This window comes from Cryptomeria japonica, chromosome 3 (genome assembly GCF_030272615.1).
Source record: "Cryptomeria japonica chromosome 3, Sugi_1.0, whole genome shotgun sequence".
Classification (NCBI taxonomy): Eukaryota; Viridiplantae; Streptophyta; class Pinopsida; order Cupressales; family Cupressaceae; genus Cryptomeria; species Cryptomeria japonica.
This window is the reverse complement of record NC_081407.1, coordinates 50147472-50169102: the sequence shown is the minus strand read 5'-3', so window position 1 is coordinate 50169102 and position 21631 is coordinate 50147472. Positions and strand designations below refer to the sequence as shown.

The window sequence follows — 21631 nt, the reverse complement described above, 5'->3', positions numbered from 1 at the left end:
ATTATGTTTATTTCGATTTCTAGTGAGGCATGGACATATGATTGATATATAGAGCTCTTGGATATTTTGGTTTAGCTTTGGTAACTTATGATGTTATGGTTTTATATTGATGAAATGGGAGCTTTGGTAGTGGTTAATGGTAATCTTTGAGATGATAGATTAGTTATTTTTGCTTGTGAGCTTCTAGTTATTATAGAGTTATAGTTTGAGTTTTATTGAGATATGATAATTAATTGTGAACAAACTTGTATTATATTTTCATGAGGCTATATTTATAGTATTTTGGAGATTATTTGTTTGAGAGATGACTCTTTTGAATCGTCTTAAGTTGAAAGACCAACAAACCTCTAATAGGGATTGAAGTAATTTCGACATGGACCTATTGAGGAGATATTACTTCATTGGTAGAATAATCTCATGCATCATCCCAATCCACTTGCAAGTGAATGATTTGACCAACATTGCATTTCTCTATTTAATGTTAATTCGGATATTAAATAGAGAAAATACTCATAGGTACATTTGTCGTTTAGTTTTTAAATGCATCTTTTCATCATGCCCTATCTTGTCAAGTATGTAATTATTGAGGTATGGATTTCAATTTAAGGAGTTATTGAGGAGTAGACATAGGATAATATTTTATTTTAAGTCCTTATGTCTGGGTCTCGAGCTTTTAAGTCAATTTAAGGACTAGTTTGACAAGCACATGAGATGTTTAGTGGTTTGAGGTGCATTCCTTCATCACGAAAATGATTATATATTTTATATGCCTCCAATTTATGAATCTTAGGTCTATTTCTATGATGTTTGACATTGAGATTGATTTGTTAAATATGATAGCTTGTCCATTTTCACATTTTGGAAATATTACTTGACATGATTAGAGCACATGTTAGTGTTGGTAGTGGTACAAGGGCTTGGCTTTATTTTTAGGTTTTTTATTAATGTTTGAACTTGATACATTTTATTTTAGAGAGGATTTATATCTAGAGAATAATTTATTATTTTACTTTATTATTTGCTAGTAATATTATACTATGGACGATTGGGGCTATTTAATCTTTATTTTTAACTAATATTAAGGACCTAGAAGAATAGAGTGATAAGGGGAGAGAGTTTTACAGTGGTCTAGTTTGTAGGTTTGTAAATTTGTGTGTAGTTTTTAACACTATAATAGTGGACTTCAGCTACATCCTTTATGAGTGTTGTTGGTGGACTTTAAGATACTTCTTCAATTCTAGCCTAAGTATTACACATATAGTGGGAGTCATAGGAAGGTATAATTATGATTGGACTTTGGTATAAAGGTCTTTAGGTATTTATTCATTATAGATGTCTAGGTAGACTTGTTAAGGATGGTGAATATACATGGACTTGAAATGAATTAGCTTAGATATGTGAATATCAAAGGTTTAATTTTGATGTATTTTTCTTTTTTTTTTCATATAGTTAGTTATATGTGTTAGGGACATGCGATTTTCCATTCTATTTATGTTGATTATATTTAAAATATTTGATCTTATTATAGGGATATGGACTTTAGTGTACATGTTCAGCTTGAAGAATGATATTTAGAGTGTGTTCTTAACTTCAATTTGTTCGTTTTTGCTGGCCATCATGTAGGATGAGAGTGTTATGGTTGAGATGGTGATCACTTGATCAATGTCGTAGATACTTTGTTGGAAAACATGGTATATCCTTGATGGTTTGTTTATTTTGTTGGAGCCCTCATGATTTTGTTTAATGATTATCATGTTAGAGAATGCTAAGATTAGAAGTGTTATTCAACATAGATATCGTAAGTTCTTATGTAACTTATTGTTTAGATTTATTTATTATGCATGTATATTCAATAACCCTGCAATGGGCAATATGGGATACCCATGTGAGGGTGGAGACATATGTCTTTATTTTATTATTTATTGAGGAGTTTGAAATATCTTTGTAATAGGGCATTAATGATATGACTTTATAGTAGACTTGGAAAACTTTCTAATTCTGCACGGTGTGAGATGTAACCATTGCTTAATGGGGGAGTGTTTATGAGTTGGGTTTGCCAACTTAAGTGGTTGGAGTTAAAGGTTCTTTAGTGAGAGTTTTTTTCTAGTTCGAGATGGGTCCATAGAGTGATGATATTGAGAATTCGTACCATTCTATTTTAGGACCTTAAATCTATATTTTAGATGCATGGGATAGGGGATGTATGAAATGTATTTTAGCAGGGTTATGGTATCATATCTATAACATAGGATAAGGATTGTTGATCTTATTGATGTATTCAATATAGAAACTTTAAAAATATATTGTAAGCACGATTCATTTGGTAATACATTGAGTGATATATGGTGCTTTGAAGTTTGAATTTTTATTGAAAGGGTTTTTTCATAGTATATTTGTGTCTCTTATCTTTTTATGGTTACTTTTATTCTCCTTAATTTCTGAGTATTTTCTAAGTTATATTTACATGCCATAATGATACTAAATTTTATGTAGATTAATTTCTATAATATTCTCTTCAAAAAATTTAAGGTGAACACATTACACATTTAATAATTGAGTTTTATATTAAGTTTTTATTGCTAAGGAGTTTGTGGGCATTTTTCCAATGAATTCTAAAAAAAAATATGTAGAATATGAGAATATAGTATTATGTTTTTGTGGTTTTCTAGTCCCACTTAAGTCTACATATTAGATGATGGAATAGAGTATGTGAATAAATTTTTGTAGGGTTATGCTATCAAATTTGTATTAGAGGACTAGAATTGTTGATCTCATTGAAGTTTTGTATGTAGAAGTTTTATGAATGTATTGTAAGCATGATACCTTTGGTACTTCAATGAATTCTATGGTGCTTTGGAGTTTGGATTTTAACTAAAAAATAATTTTCACCAATGTTCCATGTGGATGTGTCACCCCAAAAACTACGTGTTCTTGTGATGGGGACATTTTTGAGACATGAAGACTTGGGGGAAATGCCCCCCATAGCACAACAACCTCTGCCACTTTTGTCGACGATGGCACTGGGTTGCTTAACATATGGTGCACATAGTTACATACTTATTGTAACCTTTAACTTTGTGAAAACTAGTTTGTCTTTAATGGGGCACTTGTTGAGAGGTTATATTGCAGATTTTTCCCTTGAAGATTTCAATTCACCTTAATTTGTATATTAGAGCCACTCCCCACCGTCGTTGTCTCCCTACCGTCTCCTTGCCATCCCCAAATTTAAGGCATAGGTCTCCCATTCCCAAATATTGTGCCAATGTCTCCACATCCGTGGGACTATGGTTTTTAGATAGTATATTTATATCTTGCCTTTTTTTGTTTACTTCTATTCTCTTTTTTTTCCATTATTTTCTAAGTGATATTTATATTTTATAATGCTACGAAAATTTATGTAGATTTATTTCTATTATTCCCTTCAAAGGTTCGAGGTGAAAATATCTGCATGTTTAATAGTTGAGAATTGTTTTAATTTAATTTAATTATATATATATATATATATATATATAGCTTAAGAAATGATTTTTTTTTCATAAATTAGGTATAAATAATTTATTAGAGACTGCACCATTCAAATTTTATAATTTATTTTTCATTGTGAAGCATCATGATGCCCATAATTTTAAAATAATATCATCTACAAAGAGTAGCATTTTTTTACAAGAAATCATCGCAATCTATAAATACCATTTTTTCCCATTTGTCTTTAAACATTAGCAATAATGTAGGATTTAACATTCTTATATATATAAATTGACATCCCATTTAGCACATGATATTATATTCTTCATTTTAAAATAAGTTAAATAAATGAAATGAATTACGATAAATATAGTTTTCTATTTATGTTAGAATTTTCTTACTTGTATCTTCTTTTAAGTATTATATTTGAATATAATTATGCATTGATAAATTTAAAGTGAATGTTTTTTCATTTTTTTCTTTTTTTAAGTGATTGGAATAATTCTTTGATAAAGTATGAACAGAATAATTGGGAAGTATTTGAAAGGTTGTGATTCTACGGGATGCCCCATACAATTACCAGAATATGTAGAGGTATATTTCGTACCCATTTTAATCGAATTCATTAAATTTAATGACATCATGATTAACAATTGTGAGATAATTACATGATTATTTGTCTATTTAAACTTTTTCTATTTAATTATAAAAATTTATGATTTTGGAATTTAGTATTATTTTATTATTAAAGATAATTGAAGTAGAGGATTGGTATGTTTTCTTTGACAAGAAATAAAAATAATAATTCTTGTGAAATGCATCTATTTTGAAATTTAGGCTATATTTTTCTTAGGAAAGAAAAAATAGAACAGATCATCTTATGTAATTTAATTTGATATTTGAAAAAATAACTACAATTAACAAAATCTATATTCCATATCTCTCAAATCTATTTACATAACTAAATTATATAGATTTATCATTTGTTAGTCCAATTTGCTCTGTCTATAATACAATGGAACTAATAGTTACATAAATAACTTAATAATAAGTCTTAAAGGTAATGAACCAATTTGACTATTTTGTTGACATAAGTTATACTCTACTTGACCTATTTATTAGCAATTGCATGAATAAGTGGAATGTGCTATCACCTATGTTTTTCTACTATTTTAAATGCTATATCTTTTTTCTACTAATCTTCTACAAACATAATACATGAATTTATAGATAATTGTTGAACACAAGGATACTAAGACAGTGAGGGAGGGGTGAATCAACATCTCTTAAAAGTTAAACCTCTTTGCATCAAATTATAATTCAAAGCCTTAATCTAATCAATATCAAAGAAAGATAAAACAAACACATGTGCATAAGAGAACACTAGATATACGTGGAAAACCCACATGAGAAAAACAATGTGAGAAAAGCTATTCAGAAGATAAAAGTGAACAAATTTACAACTGTGTTAGGATTACAACCCAAAAAATCTGTAACCCTAAAAATATAATTTTATGCCTACAACCAAAAGAAATTCACTACTCCTTGAATCTCACACATTTATAGTAGAGGCAACAATCTTAGAATATCATGAATAATTGAGGAATTTCCACCACAACACTTCTGCACCATCAACTACCTTAAGCTCATTGCACGTCTAGCAAACTTTTTGGACCAACCCAAATGTAGATACCTTTAGATCGTTGCTTCCCGTATGCTTAAAGAATTTTTGTGCACACCAGTTATTAAACAGTTTTAAAACGACCAGGAATAGCAATGCGGAGCACAAGATAACATCATATGTCTTTTAGCATAAATTTTGTGTCATACTTTCATACTGTTAAACTGTTGGGTATATGAAGTCCAATGGTCATATGGCCATTCAACTTCTCCAAACTATTCATTTCACAACTGAATGTGGTTGTATAAATGACTGAGTGCAGTCATGTATGTTGTATGATTGTATATTGATTAATAGATGATTTCCCTGCTTGAGAGTGGATGTAAGCATTTGCCGAACCACTGTAAATCGTGTTTCGTGTCTCATTCTTTAATTCTGTTTTTCTTTCATTATTTTATGTTATTTATTTGCTTGATTTAAACTAACAAAAACAAAATTAAGATGGTGCAAACAAGCAAATATAATATACTTCATTCTAGATAGGCCATAAACAAAGTCTTGACATACAACGTTAGTGACCATACTTGCGTTACACATCAAAACTTGATACTGGAACTGAGACATTATAGAGACACCATAAGCACGTCCACCCAACTGCAGGAGAAAACAAATAAGTGCACATAAATGCATAACATTTCCCAGATTGGTCTGACATTCAACCAAGCTATCTACATACTAAAATTACCAAAAACATCTATGACAACTCCACTGTCCTGGAAATAGAAAGATACATCGTTCCCAACACATACAAGCTAACTTCCAAACCATAGGTGCGTATCTTCAACTATATAGAGATGTGGAGCATTTTCCTAGACATTCAACAACATAACTTTCTGCATTTTTAATTCTTTTAACGAAATGTGAAGATTAAAATAACTTTGTAACATCAATTTGTTACATAGTAGTAGCTAGAGAGATTCATAATCGTTTACAACATGCTCAACATCATATCCAGTTCATCATGATAATTCTAATCCTCATCTTAGTAAAAATACCATTGATATTATTTATCTAATGCAAAGTGATGAATAGAAATTTCTAAATATTTAGTAACCAACTTCATTTATCTATTCAATTGAGTGTGTTGATGAAAACTAGGAGCAAGTTGTGCTTCCAAATATGAGCTTAAATCACATTTGAAATGCTTAGGAAATACAAGATCATTATTAGTTTATATAATTTTGGCTTTGAAGCTTCTAAATCGTCTTATAAAATTTCTTGGATTTCTTTTGTCAAATTCACTTTCTATTGTGAAGTTTGTACATTTTGTTCAAGTAGAAAAACTTAGAAAACCTCAAGGACGTATTAATTTCACAGAAGGATTTCTTGTCAGTCAATTCAGAGTGGACTCTGGAATTCATTAGTGTATGGAAGATTGATGATTTTCAAATTATAATTAACGATTTAAATTTTGAAATTTTAGTGGTATTTTGATATAAAGGTTGTGTTGAGTTTATCGTGGATTTCTTGGAAGGTTGTAAATGTGATGCTTAATCCAATTATGGATTCGACATCCATTGATACATTTGAGCGCCAAGAATAAAATCTAAGAAAAATCGGTTGGATTTCTTGTTGGTAATATTTCCTACTTCCATCTTTAGGTTAGCTATTTACTTGTTGGTCGCCTTTCAATAGCTTTGAAATGTGCTAGTTGAGCTGATATTAAGGGGCAAATGCACTTTTAAACGATCGTCTACGTGTACAAAATATTCACGGGTACGAAGGATGTGCAAAAATAGGTTTGAAGATTAACGAGCTCCAGTATGTGATGATTTCTATCATGTAAGGCATTGAATAGGGACGTGAAGCTGTCAACGGTAGCGACAGTGTATTTTTTTAACCTCGGTGTGCATTCTATATCAGCAATGATTTATTTTTAATGATTTTGTGAGAGTTTAGGAGGAAGTGATAGCATGCAAAGTGTCCTTTACGGGTGCTCATTTGAAAAAAAATATTAATTTCGATTTCTTTTAGTTATTTCAATTTGAAATTGAAAGGAATCTAAGGTGTGGAAAATGTTTCCTCACACTAATTCAGTGTGGAAGGTAGTGCAAGAATCAGAAACACATTTACAAATAAATAATAGAGATGCATAAAGATCAACAAATCTTCGTGAACAGGAGATGCGGAGGCCATGGTGTTTCAGCTTCATTCCGAGGAAACGGCGAAGTGTGAGAAATTGACTAGCTCAGGGTTGAAGTTTGCGCGTTTGAGGTTTTTTCTCTTCCGGTTGAATAGGAGAGTTTTTGTCAGCAAATTTTTGTTTCTCTGTTTCTTTCACAGATGCAGTTTCCAGCCCTCCCTGGAGTGGAATTTTAAATGTTGATATGGACACATTACATTAGTAGGAAAGTTTAGTTGATATGGGTGGTGAAACCAGTTTTTTGCGGTCCAAGTCCTTTCATGAGTTTAGGTTACAGTTTCTTTTATCAGTGTTTATGTTATGTATAGGGGTAGGCAAATTTCAATCAAGAATGCATGTAATATTCTGGGCTTAAGATAAGCCCTTTTTGTAATGTAAACTTTTTATTCATATATTAATTAAAAAAAACTATATTACTGACAAAAAAAAAACACTTTGTATTCCAATAAACAAATTCTTACAATACAATATCAGCACTTAGCTTCTTCAACAAGAGTCTACGACTAACAACCCACAATTTGGATTAATTTCGGTAGCATAACACTTCACCTGCAAACAAAACATGACTAATACTCTGCAAGGCTATCTTTTATAGAGAAATACAACAAAGGAAGCTTCTAGATGAAGCAAGAAGATGGGGTCGTGCAAAGCATTTGGCCCTATTTTTTCAGCCACCAAAAAGCATGCAAATGACACATGTACGTCTCCAAATGACTCCTCTTTCAAACCTCCTAAGTTGGGTACCCAACATTTACTATTTCGAGGTATGATAGATGCTCTTACGCATCTTACAACCCTCATAACTTACAACACTTATACCTGTAAGAGAATCTATCATAAATGACTAACGTTAGTTTATTGATGCAAAAGTCAATCCAGAGTTCGTGGTTCAGTTGACAACATATCAGTCTAGAGTTATGTGATTAGCTCTGCATTCTATTTCGTTACATTCTTTGGTTGTGCGGATTTGCAACTAGGTTTGGTGATGGCTGACGAGTATACTGTCAAGTTTTCAGCTAATTTGATTTCCTATAGAATAAGTTATAAGTGTTTGATCTTTCTATCCTAGTTTGACAGAGGAATAGTTTTGGTTCACTCCTGCATTGACAAATATCAACGTGCGGATTTGGGGACATGGTATGGATAGTTTATTGAACCTATGACAAAATTTTTAGGTTTCTTGGTGAATTGGTGAACGATTTATTGCATTCTGTGGTTTGGGTTTACATAATGTTTGACACATTAGCGATTCACTTCTTGAGCATTATCTTTCGATGATCTGTTACTTTAGGAGATCATTGGAGAATAGTTTTCTATGGATCACATGTCTTTCTTGCTATTCCACATTATGTTTTGGATGTTAAATTATGCTGGGATCAGTGTTTGATATGTAGTTTTCATGTATGATGTCGACTTGATATGTTCTACTGATTGTGGTTTATCCTGACCTATTCCATATTGGTTGATGGATGTCTTGGAGGCATGCTATCAACTTGTTGTTAAGGCTGACTATGATACAAATGGATTTGCAACCTATCTTGTTGATGATGAATTGAGTTTAAGATTGACCTATGCCTTGTCACATGTTTCTCTTATTGGGTCTTATTATGTCGACCTAATAGATGTTTTTTGCATGCTACAAAGGATATATATTGTTGGCAAATTCACACTCCAATGAGACATTGTAGGTGATTGAAGGTTTTGTCATTGATGGAAACCTTACAATTCTATGACACCGGCAAGGCAATCCACCGGCACCAGCAAAGTTAGATTCTACACCGGCACACAGACCACCGGCACTGGCAGTGAAAGGAAGCATACCGGCACAGAAGCCAACAATAATTTTGTTGTTAATATATTTTGTTTATTATTGTAAAATCATTGTAAGCCGACTTGGCATATTGTAAAATGACTCATATATATAAGAGATCATTGTAGAACAAAAAATAAATGTAATGAATGGAGGAATGTAATTAAGCGAAATAAGGCAGACCTATTATGCGTATTATAGGTTAAGGGTTTATGTGTGAAGCAGAGCTATAAACTGGTGAAAGCTATAGACACCTAATGGTGACACTAATGGTCTTGGCTTTGAAACTGGTGAAAGCTTTGGTATTGCAAACACACAGGATCATGGCAAACCGGTAAGACAACCTACTGCTTATAAATTTAATGGCAAATGCTTTAACTATAACAAGTATGGTCATAGAGCAAATCAATGTAGATCTAGAAATTATCAGATTACCAGTACACCCACTGGTCAATTTTCAAAATGCAACAAAGTCGATCATAATTCTGAAAATTGCAGAATGAATGTGAGATTTTATATTTGTGGAAGATTTGGACATTTATTGAATCAATGCAGAACACAAACTGACATAGGTTATGGGAAAGCTATTCAGAAATATAATGTGACTTGTTATGCCTGTAACAAGAGTGGACATATTGCAAAATTTTGTAGAAGTAAGTCCTCGCCGATAAACAACAATGGTGCTAGTTTGAAAGGTAAAGAAAAAGGTTGAAGAAGTAAAGCAGGAATTCTCAAAACAATGGATCAGGAAATCAGAACTAAATGTTGATAGAAATACTCCACCGGCAGAACAGAGTAACACTCCACCGACAGAAGAAAGTAACATTCCACCAGCAGGAGAGTCTTCATCTAACTAAAGAAAATTTCTTTGAGGGTTTGGCAAACAAATGTGAAACATGCTATTATTCCCTCGGTCGATCGTAAGAAGTTAAAATTACTTCTATACCGGCAGATATGTTAAGTGATTACTTAACCGACAAGCATTAAATATGGTGGTTGGCAAAATTAACATTATAAATCAGTGTTTTTGGCTCCATTCCACTTCACCGAGCACTCAAACATTCGAAGAGCGTGAAAATTCCGGGCTAAGGCATTTCGAACAAAGAAGCAAAGCAATTCATCAATCAATCTTTCCAAAGGCAGAAAAAGGCATTTATAATCATGGCATCCTCTTCTGTATCTGAATTCACAGCAAACCCTACTGTAGTGGAAGTAATCAAGCGCCCTAGGCCCGTTTTTCAGTTAGGTCCCGAAATAGCAAAGAAGGATGATAATGTTGGTGCTTTTTCTCAAATCCCCAAAGGAGTAGTTTTTGCAGAAGACCCTAGGATATATATTCATTGCCATATAGAAGAATTAGGAGATGAAGAAATTAAGAACATGTACAAGACTATTATTTGTGATGATTTCGGTAATGTGAAACCTGAACACAAAATAATTGAAACCCTAGGATTCACAGAAATTCTCTGCATTCCAGATTTCCCTAAGGAAGTGATAAGGATAGTGTTGAGCAGGGTTCATGGTGAATTTTTCTGGCTGGATTCAATTCACGAAATTATTAAGGAAGCTGTAAAAGCTGTAATAGGGTTACCCTCCACCAATAACAGACCTGACAGGACAAAGAAGGTCTCAAATGACCTAGTAATGAACCTAACAGGTGCAACATCCGACAAAAGGTCTTTAAGGGTGAATGATGTAACTAACATAAATGTGAGATTCATTAGCATGATTCTAGGCTACAAAACAACACATGCAAACATACTAAATTCAGTTTCCAGCTTATGCATAAAGAGTGCTCACGACATGATTAAGGATAATGTGAAAATTGATGTGTGTGAATGGTTGAAGGATGAATTGATTGACAATCTAGGAAAGATCAAGAAGGATAAGAAAGGGACATTTAGATTTGGCAACTTGTTTGCTTAATGCTACATATAACCAAACAGGTGCCCGGTATAGGTAATAAGAACCTTGGATTTGACATACTGATAGGCAAAAAGTTATCTGACTTATTGAACAACATGGGTGAAAACAAAGAGAAGAATATTAATGAGTACTTTCAAGCATTAAAGGCCAGAATAAACGCTAGAGTCAGACTGTCACAAGAAATTGTAAATAAATATAAGGATGACATATGTTTGGTGATTAAGAAGGATGAGATCTGGACGGAGGCAGTTATCCCAAGAACAATCTGGGTTACTGAAATGGGTTATGAGACAGATGATCACATCATTGAAACATATGCAAAAGCCCTTCTAGAAGCACCCAAGGAACCTAAGGAAGAGGTATTTGGCAGTGATGAAACCATTGAAAATCAAATTCAATCCAAGAAGAGAGTGAAGAAAGTAGAAGCAACAGTGATGAAAAGATCAAGGCAGGCTAAGGCTATCAAAGAAGATGTACTTAAACAAATCGGTATGACGGAAGATGAGTTACAAGCACAACAACCGGAAACTCACCTTTCACCTCAATTACTTAGAAGTCGCATGAGGTGGATCTACCTCAATTACTCCTTGCTCTAATAAATCTTGAATCATATGTTTCAATTGAAAACATGATGCAGTTTTGTGTCCTTTAGACCAATGATACTCACAGTACGCATTATCATTCCACCAATGCGGTTTTACCGCTGGTTCTACCTTGATATCTGGTAGCTTAATAAATTTTGCTTGTATCAATTGTCTCATTACTGATTCAATAGGCTCTCCTAATGGTGTAAATTGTCGAGGAGGCCCATCCCTTGACCGGAAAGGTTTGCCTTGCTGGTTTTGTTGTTGGCCTTGTTGTTGATTATATTGTTGAGTATGCTGTTGTTGAGCATGCTGTTGGTATTGCGGTTGTTGAGTAACATTGCTCATTGGTGCTTGATTTTGTTCCATAGTTGACATATTAGGAACACTCAATTTCTTGATCGTGAATGGGGGTTGATTTGCATTCACCGCTCTTGCATCAACAACTCCATCATTAGTGACATTCTTGTTCTTATACCAAAATCTGTTTCTATCCCCCGAATAATTGGTGTTGTCATTCTCTTTATTGAGCTTGATAATTCCTTTAGCTACCAGAGCCGTTTCAATGCTCATCCCTTTCTTAATGAGTTTCTCTATAGTACTGGGACTTTTCAATTTTAGCTCATACATCATTTCTGGGACCAAATTTTGGATAAACAGATTCACTTGTTGTTCTTCAGGTATATCGAGAGAAGAACGACTATACAAGCTTCGCCATCGTTGCAAAAAAGACACTAATGGTTCACCTTGCTTTTGCTTGGTATTGCATAAATCTGACATAGTCACGTCACTGTCGATGTTGAACGCGAAATGAGATAAAAACTTTTGAGCCAACTCCGACCAAGTCTTTATATTTCCTGGCAGATGTGAATACCAATCCATGGCTTGTCCCGTGAGACTTCGTGCAAATAATCGCATTAAATACGTCTCCTCATAGCTTACTTTAGTACATGCCGCGAAAAATGCTCGAATGTGATCTTTTGGATTACCATTCCCTTTATATTTCTCAAAATTGGGTGCCTCAAAATGCTTAGGGAATGGAGGCATGTATACACTCTTGTCAAATGGATTAGGACATAAATCTTGATCTGTATACAACTTCTTTGTTCCTTTAGTTTCTAATGCGTCAACTTTTCGTTGCAACTTCTCAAGTTGTTGTGCAATTGTATCAGATTGTGGAGGTCCATCATTAATCCTGGTTGGTATTCTTTGTCGATACATCGCATTTCCAATCGGTTGTTGATACTCTGAAATGGTCGTTTTTGGTGTCTCCGGCATATAAAGTTCTTGGTACATCGGTTGTTGTTGTGGTTGTGCTATGCCTTGATATCGACCTTGTTGTTGTGCTTCTTGGAGCTTAGGTTGATATTGCAATTGAGTAGGTTGTTGATATTGCATAGGCGCCAATTGCGGTTGTGAAGTAGGATTACTTGTTTGCCTTGGCACATATTGTGGCACATGTTGGTGTTGAAGCTAACGGATCGGAATTTGTTGACTTTGTGCCAATTGTTGTCATGGTGTATATCCCATCATTTGTAAAAAACTTTGTTTAGATGGTTTTCGTTGCTTCCCCTTAGGATGGGGTATAGCACTTGCATTAACTTGCTGTGTTGTTTGTCCAATCCATTGTGATGGTTGCAAGTTTGCATTAACTTGTAATGGTGCCGAAGGCGCTGCAATTTGTTGTCGAATGCGAAATTGTTGTTGTGGTACATTGCTTGTTTGCACATTCAATTGTACCTTTTGTATATTACTCAATTGTTGCAACAATTGTTGTTGGTGCAAACCACTATCCGTAGCTCTTTGTGTCGCCATTATCGAAGGATTTGTCGCAATAGTGTTTGGCAAAGATATTGAACTTAACGGGACATAAGAACTTTGTTGCATCATGGAATTATTTTGGACATTGGTGACATCAGGCATTCCAGTTGTGAAGCTTTCCTGCATCTTAGATTTTGATCCAATTTTATGCATGTAAGGAACCACTTCTTGTTGAGGGACAGCTGTCAATATTGGTGTGGTCTTCATTTGATCTTGTGTTACAGGTGTTGCATTGATAGTGGATTATTTATTGTCTCAAATGGTGACTTCTGAGGAATGGTCACTGTCAATGCCTTTGAAGCACGTTTACTCATCAATGTAGGTTGAGTTGCTTGTCGTGTATTTTCTTCATTTGGATGCAAGGAAAAACTTAGCAACTCACCGCTTTGTTGTTCTTGCACATTGATTTGGTCACTTGAAGAGGTCACATTACTCATCATGTTAAGATACTTTTGTGGAAACATCTTAAAGACCTTGTTCAAGAACTTATCCATCTTTTTTGTTATCTTTGGATCTTGAAGGAACATGTCAACATCATCAGAAGCATCGGAATCGGATGAAGAATCTGGTTGGACATTTGGATTCGTTTCTTGTTGAATGCCTTGGTCTGAACCAAATCCTTGTGAGAGGGTTTGTTCTTCATATAATCTTTGAGTTTGAATGTCATGTTGTAGGTGTGGTTGACTCCAATTGAAAGGTGCACTTCCTCTTGGAGTTGGTGGAACACTCCCATGTCCTGGTTTCATAGGTACAAACACTGGTTCATATAATGGAGGTGGTCCAAGTTGAACCGTTCCATATGGTGGTAGAGATGTGTTTGATGAACCTTCAATTTGTACTGTTTGACTAGTTTGAAACTGCGAATTTGCTATGTTGTCCATGGGTTGATACGTTGGTTCGCCCATCTTTTTAGATTTTGATCTTGTCTCAACAGGCATGTCACTTGTGTAAAATGTAATGTTTTTTGGAATTTTTCAAAGACAATATATGATATGCAACTAAGTGCAACCTAAATAGATGAAAATACAATCTATGTTTTTGGTTGTTTTTGGAAATTTTGACAAACTTATGAATGCAAATCTAAGAGAGGACCCTTGGGAAATTGGAATGATGTCTAGACCTCAAAGGACAAAAAGGATTAAGTGACAAAGGACAAGTTGACAATGTCTCCCCTATATGCTTGGATACAAAGCTAGGTTTGACGAAATGACATGGATGACAAAAGGACAAAAGATTTGATAAGGTCTAGACTTCCTAACAATAACTTAGGGTTTATCAAAGATTTGGATTACTCAAGTATGACAAAACCTAGTTTTGACACTATATGCAAAGGGACAATTAGTATGCAAATGACCCCAATATGATATGATAATGACCTAATCTTTATGAAGAAACCTAGGGTATGCAAATGCAAATGACAATGGTATGACTTTAATGCAAGAGGACATATGCAAATGGATGAACCTTATTGAAAAGAGTATGACTTAGGTGAAACCTAACCTTGGTACTTGACAATGAACTTTGCAAAATGCAACCTAGGATGAACCTAAATGTAAGTGACATGCATGTTGAGACAAGATCTTGAACAATATTTTACAACGATGTTTGAAGATGAGTTTTGAATCTTGTTGAACCTTTGGTGGATGAATGTCTCTTGTGTTTAATCTTATGTTGGATCAATTTGTCTTGCTTTTGAAATGAGATGCAACTCAACTTTTGACAAGTAAAACAGACAAGATATTTTAACATAGACTTAAGACAATCATGCTCATTCACACATTTCTTATGGTAGGCAAGGACAGTAGGTACTTGAGAGGTAGACTTGTTACGAGATTCAAGGAGAATACATAGATGCTTGACCCCACCGGCTCCCCTCCACGGCACTCACTTCTCAGGGCAGCCAAGCATCAGTCCCCATGGAAATCTCCCCATGGCGAACTTAGTATCTCTTCCAAGTATCCGAACTTGTCCTTCTCAAGCAACTAGAAGGGTTTTTGGCCTCTAAAAACAAGGTGTTTAGTAAGGATTTCTGTTAAGCGTTACTCCTCGATGTCACGCAAACATGATTGAGACATTAAGCCCATCAAGATACCAAACAAATGTAGTCGTGCAAGCACGATTTAGACCAAGAGGCCCTACTTAGATGTTGATATGAGAAAGAGTTCAAGGGTCATCACTTTCCAATTAACTGCAATTCCCACGTAACCCTTCCTTCAAAGCTTTCGCTCATCAGGTATTTGTTTATAGTGAGTTAGAATGCCAAGGTATTCTAGCCATACTCACTTTGGGTCGTTCCCTTCTCACGATTATCACTTGCTTGCAAAAGCAAAGTGGTCGGGAAGGCAGACCCTCTAAATGTGACAAACAATCAAAGACACGAGCATGGTATCGAAGATCTGGATTTCTGATCACCCTAAGAAGGATGAGAGCATACTTTCCTACTCCAATGTCACACTCAACAATCAAAGCAAAAACATATTCATTCCAACCTATTTAGAAATCACTAGGTGCCTAAAACATTAATAACAAACACCAAGTTTAGTTGTTTCTCCAAGGCAACCTGCAAAACCCAAGTTAGAAGTTTGAGGTATTTATTATTTGACTATCGATTGTGCATAACACATGTTAGTAGTTTCATTTGTTGTCTTCGCCATGCGTATGCCAAGATGCTGCACAGATAATTATTACCAAAAACCAAAAAACAGAAAACAGAATGCAAAAACAAAACAAATTTCAAGTAAAACACTGCATTTTTACCTCTGTTCTGGACTTTACACAGGCGCAGAAGTCATGACATAGGCGCAGAAGTCATGACACAGGCGCAAAATGTCTTCAACACAAGCGCAGAATGCATAACACAGGCGTAGGTTGTCTGACACAGGCGCAGAAGTCCCCAGAAAGCACTGCACTACCCTGTTTTTGGGTTTTTTGCCCGCAAATCAACTCAAAAGCACTCAAAAACACAGTTAAAGGGTTAGATGGTTAGTGTTCACGTCGGGTTCACCAATTAATGTAGCTTAGGAAATCAGAAATCATCAGAAGCAATATAGACATAGTAGTCATTAGCTCAATCACAAAAGCACAATGCAATGATCTATCCTAATACACTCAATAGAGACATAAAGATAAAACATTCAAAAAGATTATGCAAACCAGAGGTAAATCCAAATGCTTCCTTCATGCGGCTCCATTGTTCTTCTTTGCTCTTCAAATAGTTTGGTTGTGGATCTCACCTACAAGTACACATACATGATTGAAAGCAAGTAGGTAAGAAAATTGCTCAAAAGTACTCGAAGCGTGATTGATTAGAAAGTCGATAGTCTGATTAGGGGATTTGATTGAAGAAATTCATCCAATTTATAGAAGAATTGGAGAAAAGACAAGATTAGCATGATTCAATTCAAATGGAAATTGCAAATCAATTATGTCAATTATGACAAATTATGACAAATTATGCACTTTCTATGCAAAATTTGTTGATTGATAATTTCTGACAAATTATGACAAACTTCTATGTCAAAATTGATTGATTGTCAATTATGACAAATTATGACAAATTTCTATGTCAAAATTGATTGATTGTCAATTATGACAAATTATGACAAATTTCTATGTCATTTCCATGAATTTAGGAGAAAAATAGGAGGAAATTGAAATTAGGAATTAGAAAATTAAGAAATTAGAGAAAGAAGAAAATTAGGAATTAAGAATTAGTCAAATTAATTAATAATTTGTCATTTATTAATTAATTCACAGAAAGAGGAATAATTAGCCAATTAAATGAACATTTAATTGCGAAGAGAAGACTTAGGATAAATAAATAATTTATTAATCCTAGAGGAAGAAATGACACACAAGGTTAAATGATTAAATCATGAAACCCTAGAAGATGAATTAGCAATGCGAGAATGACAATTAGGTCTTGATTGAAGATAATTGATATCGATCATGATTTTGAATTGATAAATGACCAATGTGATAAATGATTTAATTGAGAAAATGCGCCAATTGACGAGGAACAATGACTAATTGATCCAAATTGACACGATTGAGAAAGACGACGATCAATAACAAATCGACCGCGAAATGACAAGATTGACAAAAAGACAAGGATTGATGACAAAATAGATTGCAAAACGACCAGATTGAAAATGACCACGATCAATGACAAATTGATTGCAAAATGACAAGATCGAACACAACAACGATCGATGACAAATCGATCGCTAGATGATAAGATTGATAAGAGGACAAAACCCTAATTAGGATTGACGATTTCCAAAATGATGACAAATGAGCACGCACATTGATGCGATAGGATAAGATCGATTAAAATCATGACTGGAGAGTGTTGTCGATAAGACCAAATTTGAGAGCGAGACGAATGAAGAATGTAGAAGAATGACTCGATGCTCGCAAATGATAAAGACCAAGTGCGTGACATAGGAGAAATGTTAATGCGACGCAAAAACCTAAAATGAGGCAATGCGCAAATGTTAAAGTATGACTCCGCAAGCGTTGACCATTTTTAGGTGTCTACATTTTGCCCCTCTTTGAGACAATGCGATTTTAAGCGTTGTTTCAAAGAACAATAATAAAAATGCCCCAGACAATAATAATGACATATGCATGCCCCCCTCGAGGAATTGGCCGGAAACATGCAGAAAAGAGGCCAATTGATCGATAAGAATGATAGGAGACGATAGGATCAAACGGACTGCCAAGACTGATGGAAGAAATGTTAGTAAGAAGAAATTAGACAGAGGACAGTTAGAGACGAAGAAAAACTTGCTTTCAGTAATGCACTTTGTAGGTGAGAACCTTTATTTTAATCTAGCAAAATGGATGCGTAGCATCATGGCATTGAAGGCCAGAGCTGAAATGCAACCCTTTTTGCAAAAGACAGACACATCACAGACAAACAGCAATCACAACAAAAAAGAAAGGGACCATGAACCATCCCGGTCACTCTAAATCACTCAGTGACATCATCGAGCAACATAGGAACATGATCGAAGCCAAAAATAAATCAGTAAAAAGATAAGATGCACAAATTCGAACAAATCAAACAAACATCTTGATCTTCATTGTCAAAAGTTGAAAGTGCTGAGAGGACAATCATTTTGTCTGGTTTTAGGACATGCGGTACCTCGTCTAAGATAGGACACAGTTTGGTTTCGAGTATACCACACCCTGTATAAGACCCATGATAGTAGTGACAAAGACGAATGATATTGATGGTAACGTTCGATTGATAAGACAATTTTGATCAGTTTGAATGTCTGAGTTGTTTGAAAAGAGTTCATCTGTTTAACGCATGATTTCATTAAAGCACAATGTGTGATTGCATGTCATTGGAGGGATGCTCAGTGATCGGTCTTATGCACAAAAGGGATCATTTATTGCAAAATGTTTGTTTTTTGGATTTTAATGTTTTGAAATGTTTTTGTGTTCATTTTTTCAGGACTTTTTATGACTTTTTAGAGAATTTTTTTTTTTTCAGGACATTTTTCAATTTTTTGGATTATTTCAGGACATTTTGCAATTTTATGAGATTTTTTCAGGACATTTTCCAATTTTTATGATTTTTTTCAGGACATTTTTCAATTTTTATGAGATTTTTTCAGGACATTTTTCAATTTTTATGAGATTTTTTTTTTCAGGACATTTTTAAATGCAAAAGTTCCAGTGATCGATCATGACAAGGGAAACACACCCAATGCGCATCTGAAAGACATACATAGACCGGGACCAAAACATATGTACAAGAAACCGGGGTATGCAAGACAATGATGTTGACCAATAACAGGCTTGGAATAGAACATTGGGTTAAGACTACAATAGACATGATAGACCGGCCGAGAAAAAGCATAGCTTAGATGTCATGACAAATGACGGAGCAACGATCTCATTTTACACATGGCGCCTGTTTGCCAGGTTTTCACCAAGGTACTTTCCCCAAGCGCCTGTTTGCCAGGTTTTTACTAGAGGGCGAATCATTTTTTTTTCTTTACTTTTTTGCTCTTTTTCTTTTTTTTTGTATTTTTTGCTTTTTTTGTATTTTTTCCCTTTTTCAATTTTTTTGTATTTTTTCAGGATCATATTTGAAGAAGTACTGATAGAAAATTATGCCCAGTACTTGCGAAGATGCATGCTGTTTATAGGATCAGACAGAGGTTCACCTTCTGGGGTAGCAAGCTGATATGCCCCCGAGCCATATGCTGCGGTTACTATGAAAGGCCCAACCCAATTAGGTTCAAACTTGCCTTTGATGATGTCAGTAGACTGTGCATTCTTGGGATTTGCCTTTAAAACCAGATCTCCCACTTCGAAGTGTCGCCCTTTGACCTTCTTATTATAAGAGCGACGGAGACGGTTTTGATATGCTTGCAAATGTGTCAGAGCTGTCTGACGTTTCTCATCTAACATCTCAAGCTGATGCAGCCGAGAGACTCTGTGTGTCTCATCATCAATCAGATGTTGTAAGGAAACTCGCAAGGAAGGAATCTCCACCTCCAAAGGTAAAATGGCCTCCGCACCATACACCAAGGAATAAGGTGTTGCGCCAGTAGGTGTGCGGATAGAAGTGCGATAGGCCCATAGTGCTGGATTGAACTGTACATGCCAATCTCGACCAGCATCGTTGACAACCTTCTTTAGGATCTTGATAACAATTTTATTGGATGCTTCGGCTTGACCATTCCCCTGTGGATAGTATGGACTAGAGAAACGGTGTTGGATATGAAACTTTTCAGAGAGCTCTTTAACATCTTTATTCTTGAAAGGACGACCATTATCTGTGACTATGGCAAGGGGAACCCCATACCGGCATATGATATAATTCAGCAAGAATTTTGAAATTTGGACACCTGTGATATAGGTCATGGGGATAGCCTCGATCCATTTTGTGAAATACTCTGTGGCTGTAATGATGAACTTGTGTCCATTTGTAGATGTCGGGTGAATCTTGCCAATAAGATCCAATCCCCATTGAGAAAAGGGCCATGGAGATATGACAGAATGAAGCTCTGGGGCTGGTGCATGAATATAGTTTCCATGAATCTGGCATTTGTAGCACTTCTTAACAAAATCATGAACATCCTTTTCAAGAGTGGCCAATAATACCCAGCACGAATCAACTTTTTGGCTAAGCTTAGACCATTGAAATGGCCCCCTACATATACCATGGTGAACCTCCTGTAAAGCCGTTTGTGCTTCGTCAGAATCCAAACACCTGAGGAGGGTATGGTCAAAGGAACGTCGGTAAAGGGTGTCGGCGATGATGACATATTTGGCTGTTTGTCGGATAAAGGCTTGGCGTTGGTTAGCGGAAAGGTTGGGTGGTAAGGTTTGGGATTTCAAATATTGATATACGTCATTGTACCATGGGGAGTTGGGACCAACAAGAACGCACATCACATCCGCTGTCGGAATGTCAAAAGAAGGAACCAGCAATTTTTCAACTATAAATTCACATTTGTCCATATTGTTTGGCATATTTAACATGGAGGCAATTGTAGCCATTGCGTCTGCCGACTTATTTTGCATTCTTGGAACTTGACTGAAATGGATAGCCGTGAATTTGGTCTTGAAGAAATCTACCATATGCTTATAGGGAATAAGCTTTTCATCTTTTGTTTCGTAGTCATCATTCACTTGTCGGATGACTAATTGAGAATCTCCATAGACTTGCAAATGCTTGATGTTCCAGTGGACTGCTACTCGGAGTCTTGTAACCAGCGCTTCATACTCTGCAATGTTATTGGTGCAGTGGAAAGTTATTTTGTAGGACTTTGGAATAGCATCACCTTGAGGGGTGACAAACAAGATGTCGGCTCCGGATCCAAACTTGGTATGGGACCCATCAAAGTATAACTTCCATTCATTAGAGGATGTGAGAGCAAAGACTGATTCATCTGGAAAATCGGTCAACATGGGATGATCATCAGAAATAGGAGCCTCTGCAAGTTGATCTGCTATGACTTGTCCTTTTATGGCCTTTCGCTCCATATACTCAATGTCAAATTCACTGAGAATCATGACCCATTTTGCTAGGCGACCCGTCAAAGCTGCTCGGCTAAGCAAATATTTTAAGGGATCAATTTTTGCAAGCAACAATGTTTGGTGGCTTAACATATAATGTCGGAGCTTTTGTGTTGCAAATACTACCGCTAAGCATGCCCTTTCAATAGTTGAATAAT

The 21631-nt window shown here is 35.1% G+C and overlaps 1 protein-coding gene across 5 annotated transcripts in view; it reads left to right on the top strand.

Moving 5' to 3' along the window:
- Window positions 1–21631, top strand: part of LOC131033004 (MADS-box transcription factor 14) — a 224065-nt gene that overhangs the window by 96425 nt on the left and 106009 nt on the right. For 3 of the 5 annotated variants that reach the window (XM_057964124.2, XM_057964118.2, XM_057964113.2), the window contains exon 2: window positions 3981–4059. In XM_057964124.2, coding sequence (XP_057820107.2) covers window positions 3981–4059 — 79 coding nt within the window. The remainder of the gene's footprint in view (window positions 1–3980; window positions 4060–21631) is intronic. The other 2 variants (XM_057964130.2, XM_057964140.2) reach the window with 1 other exon arrangement.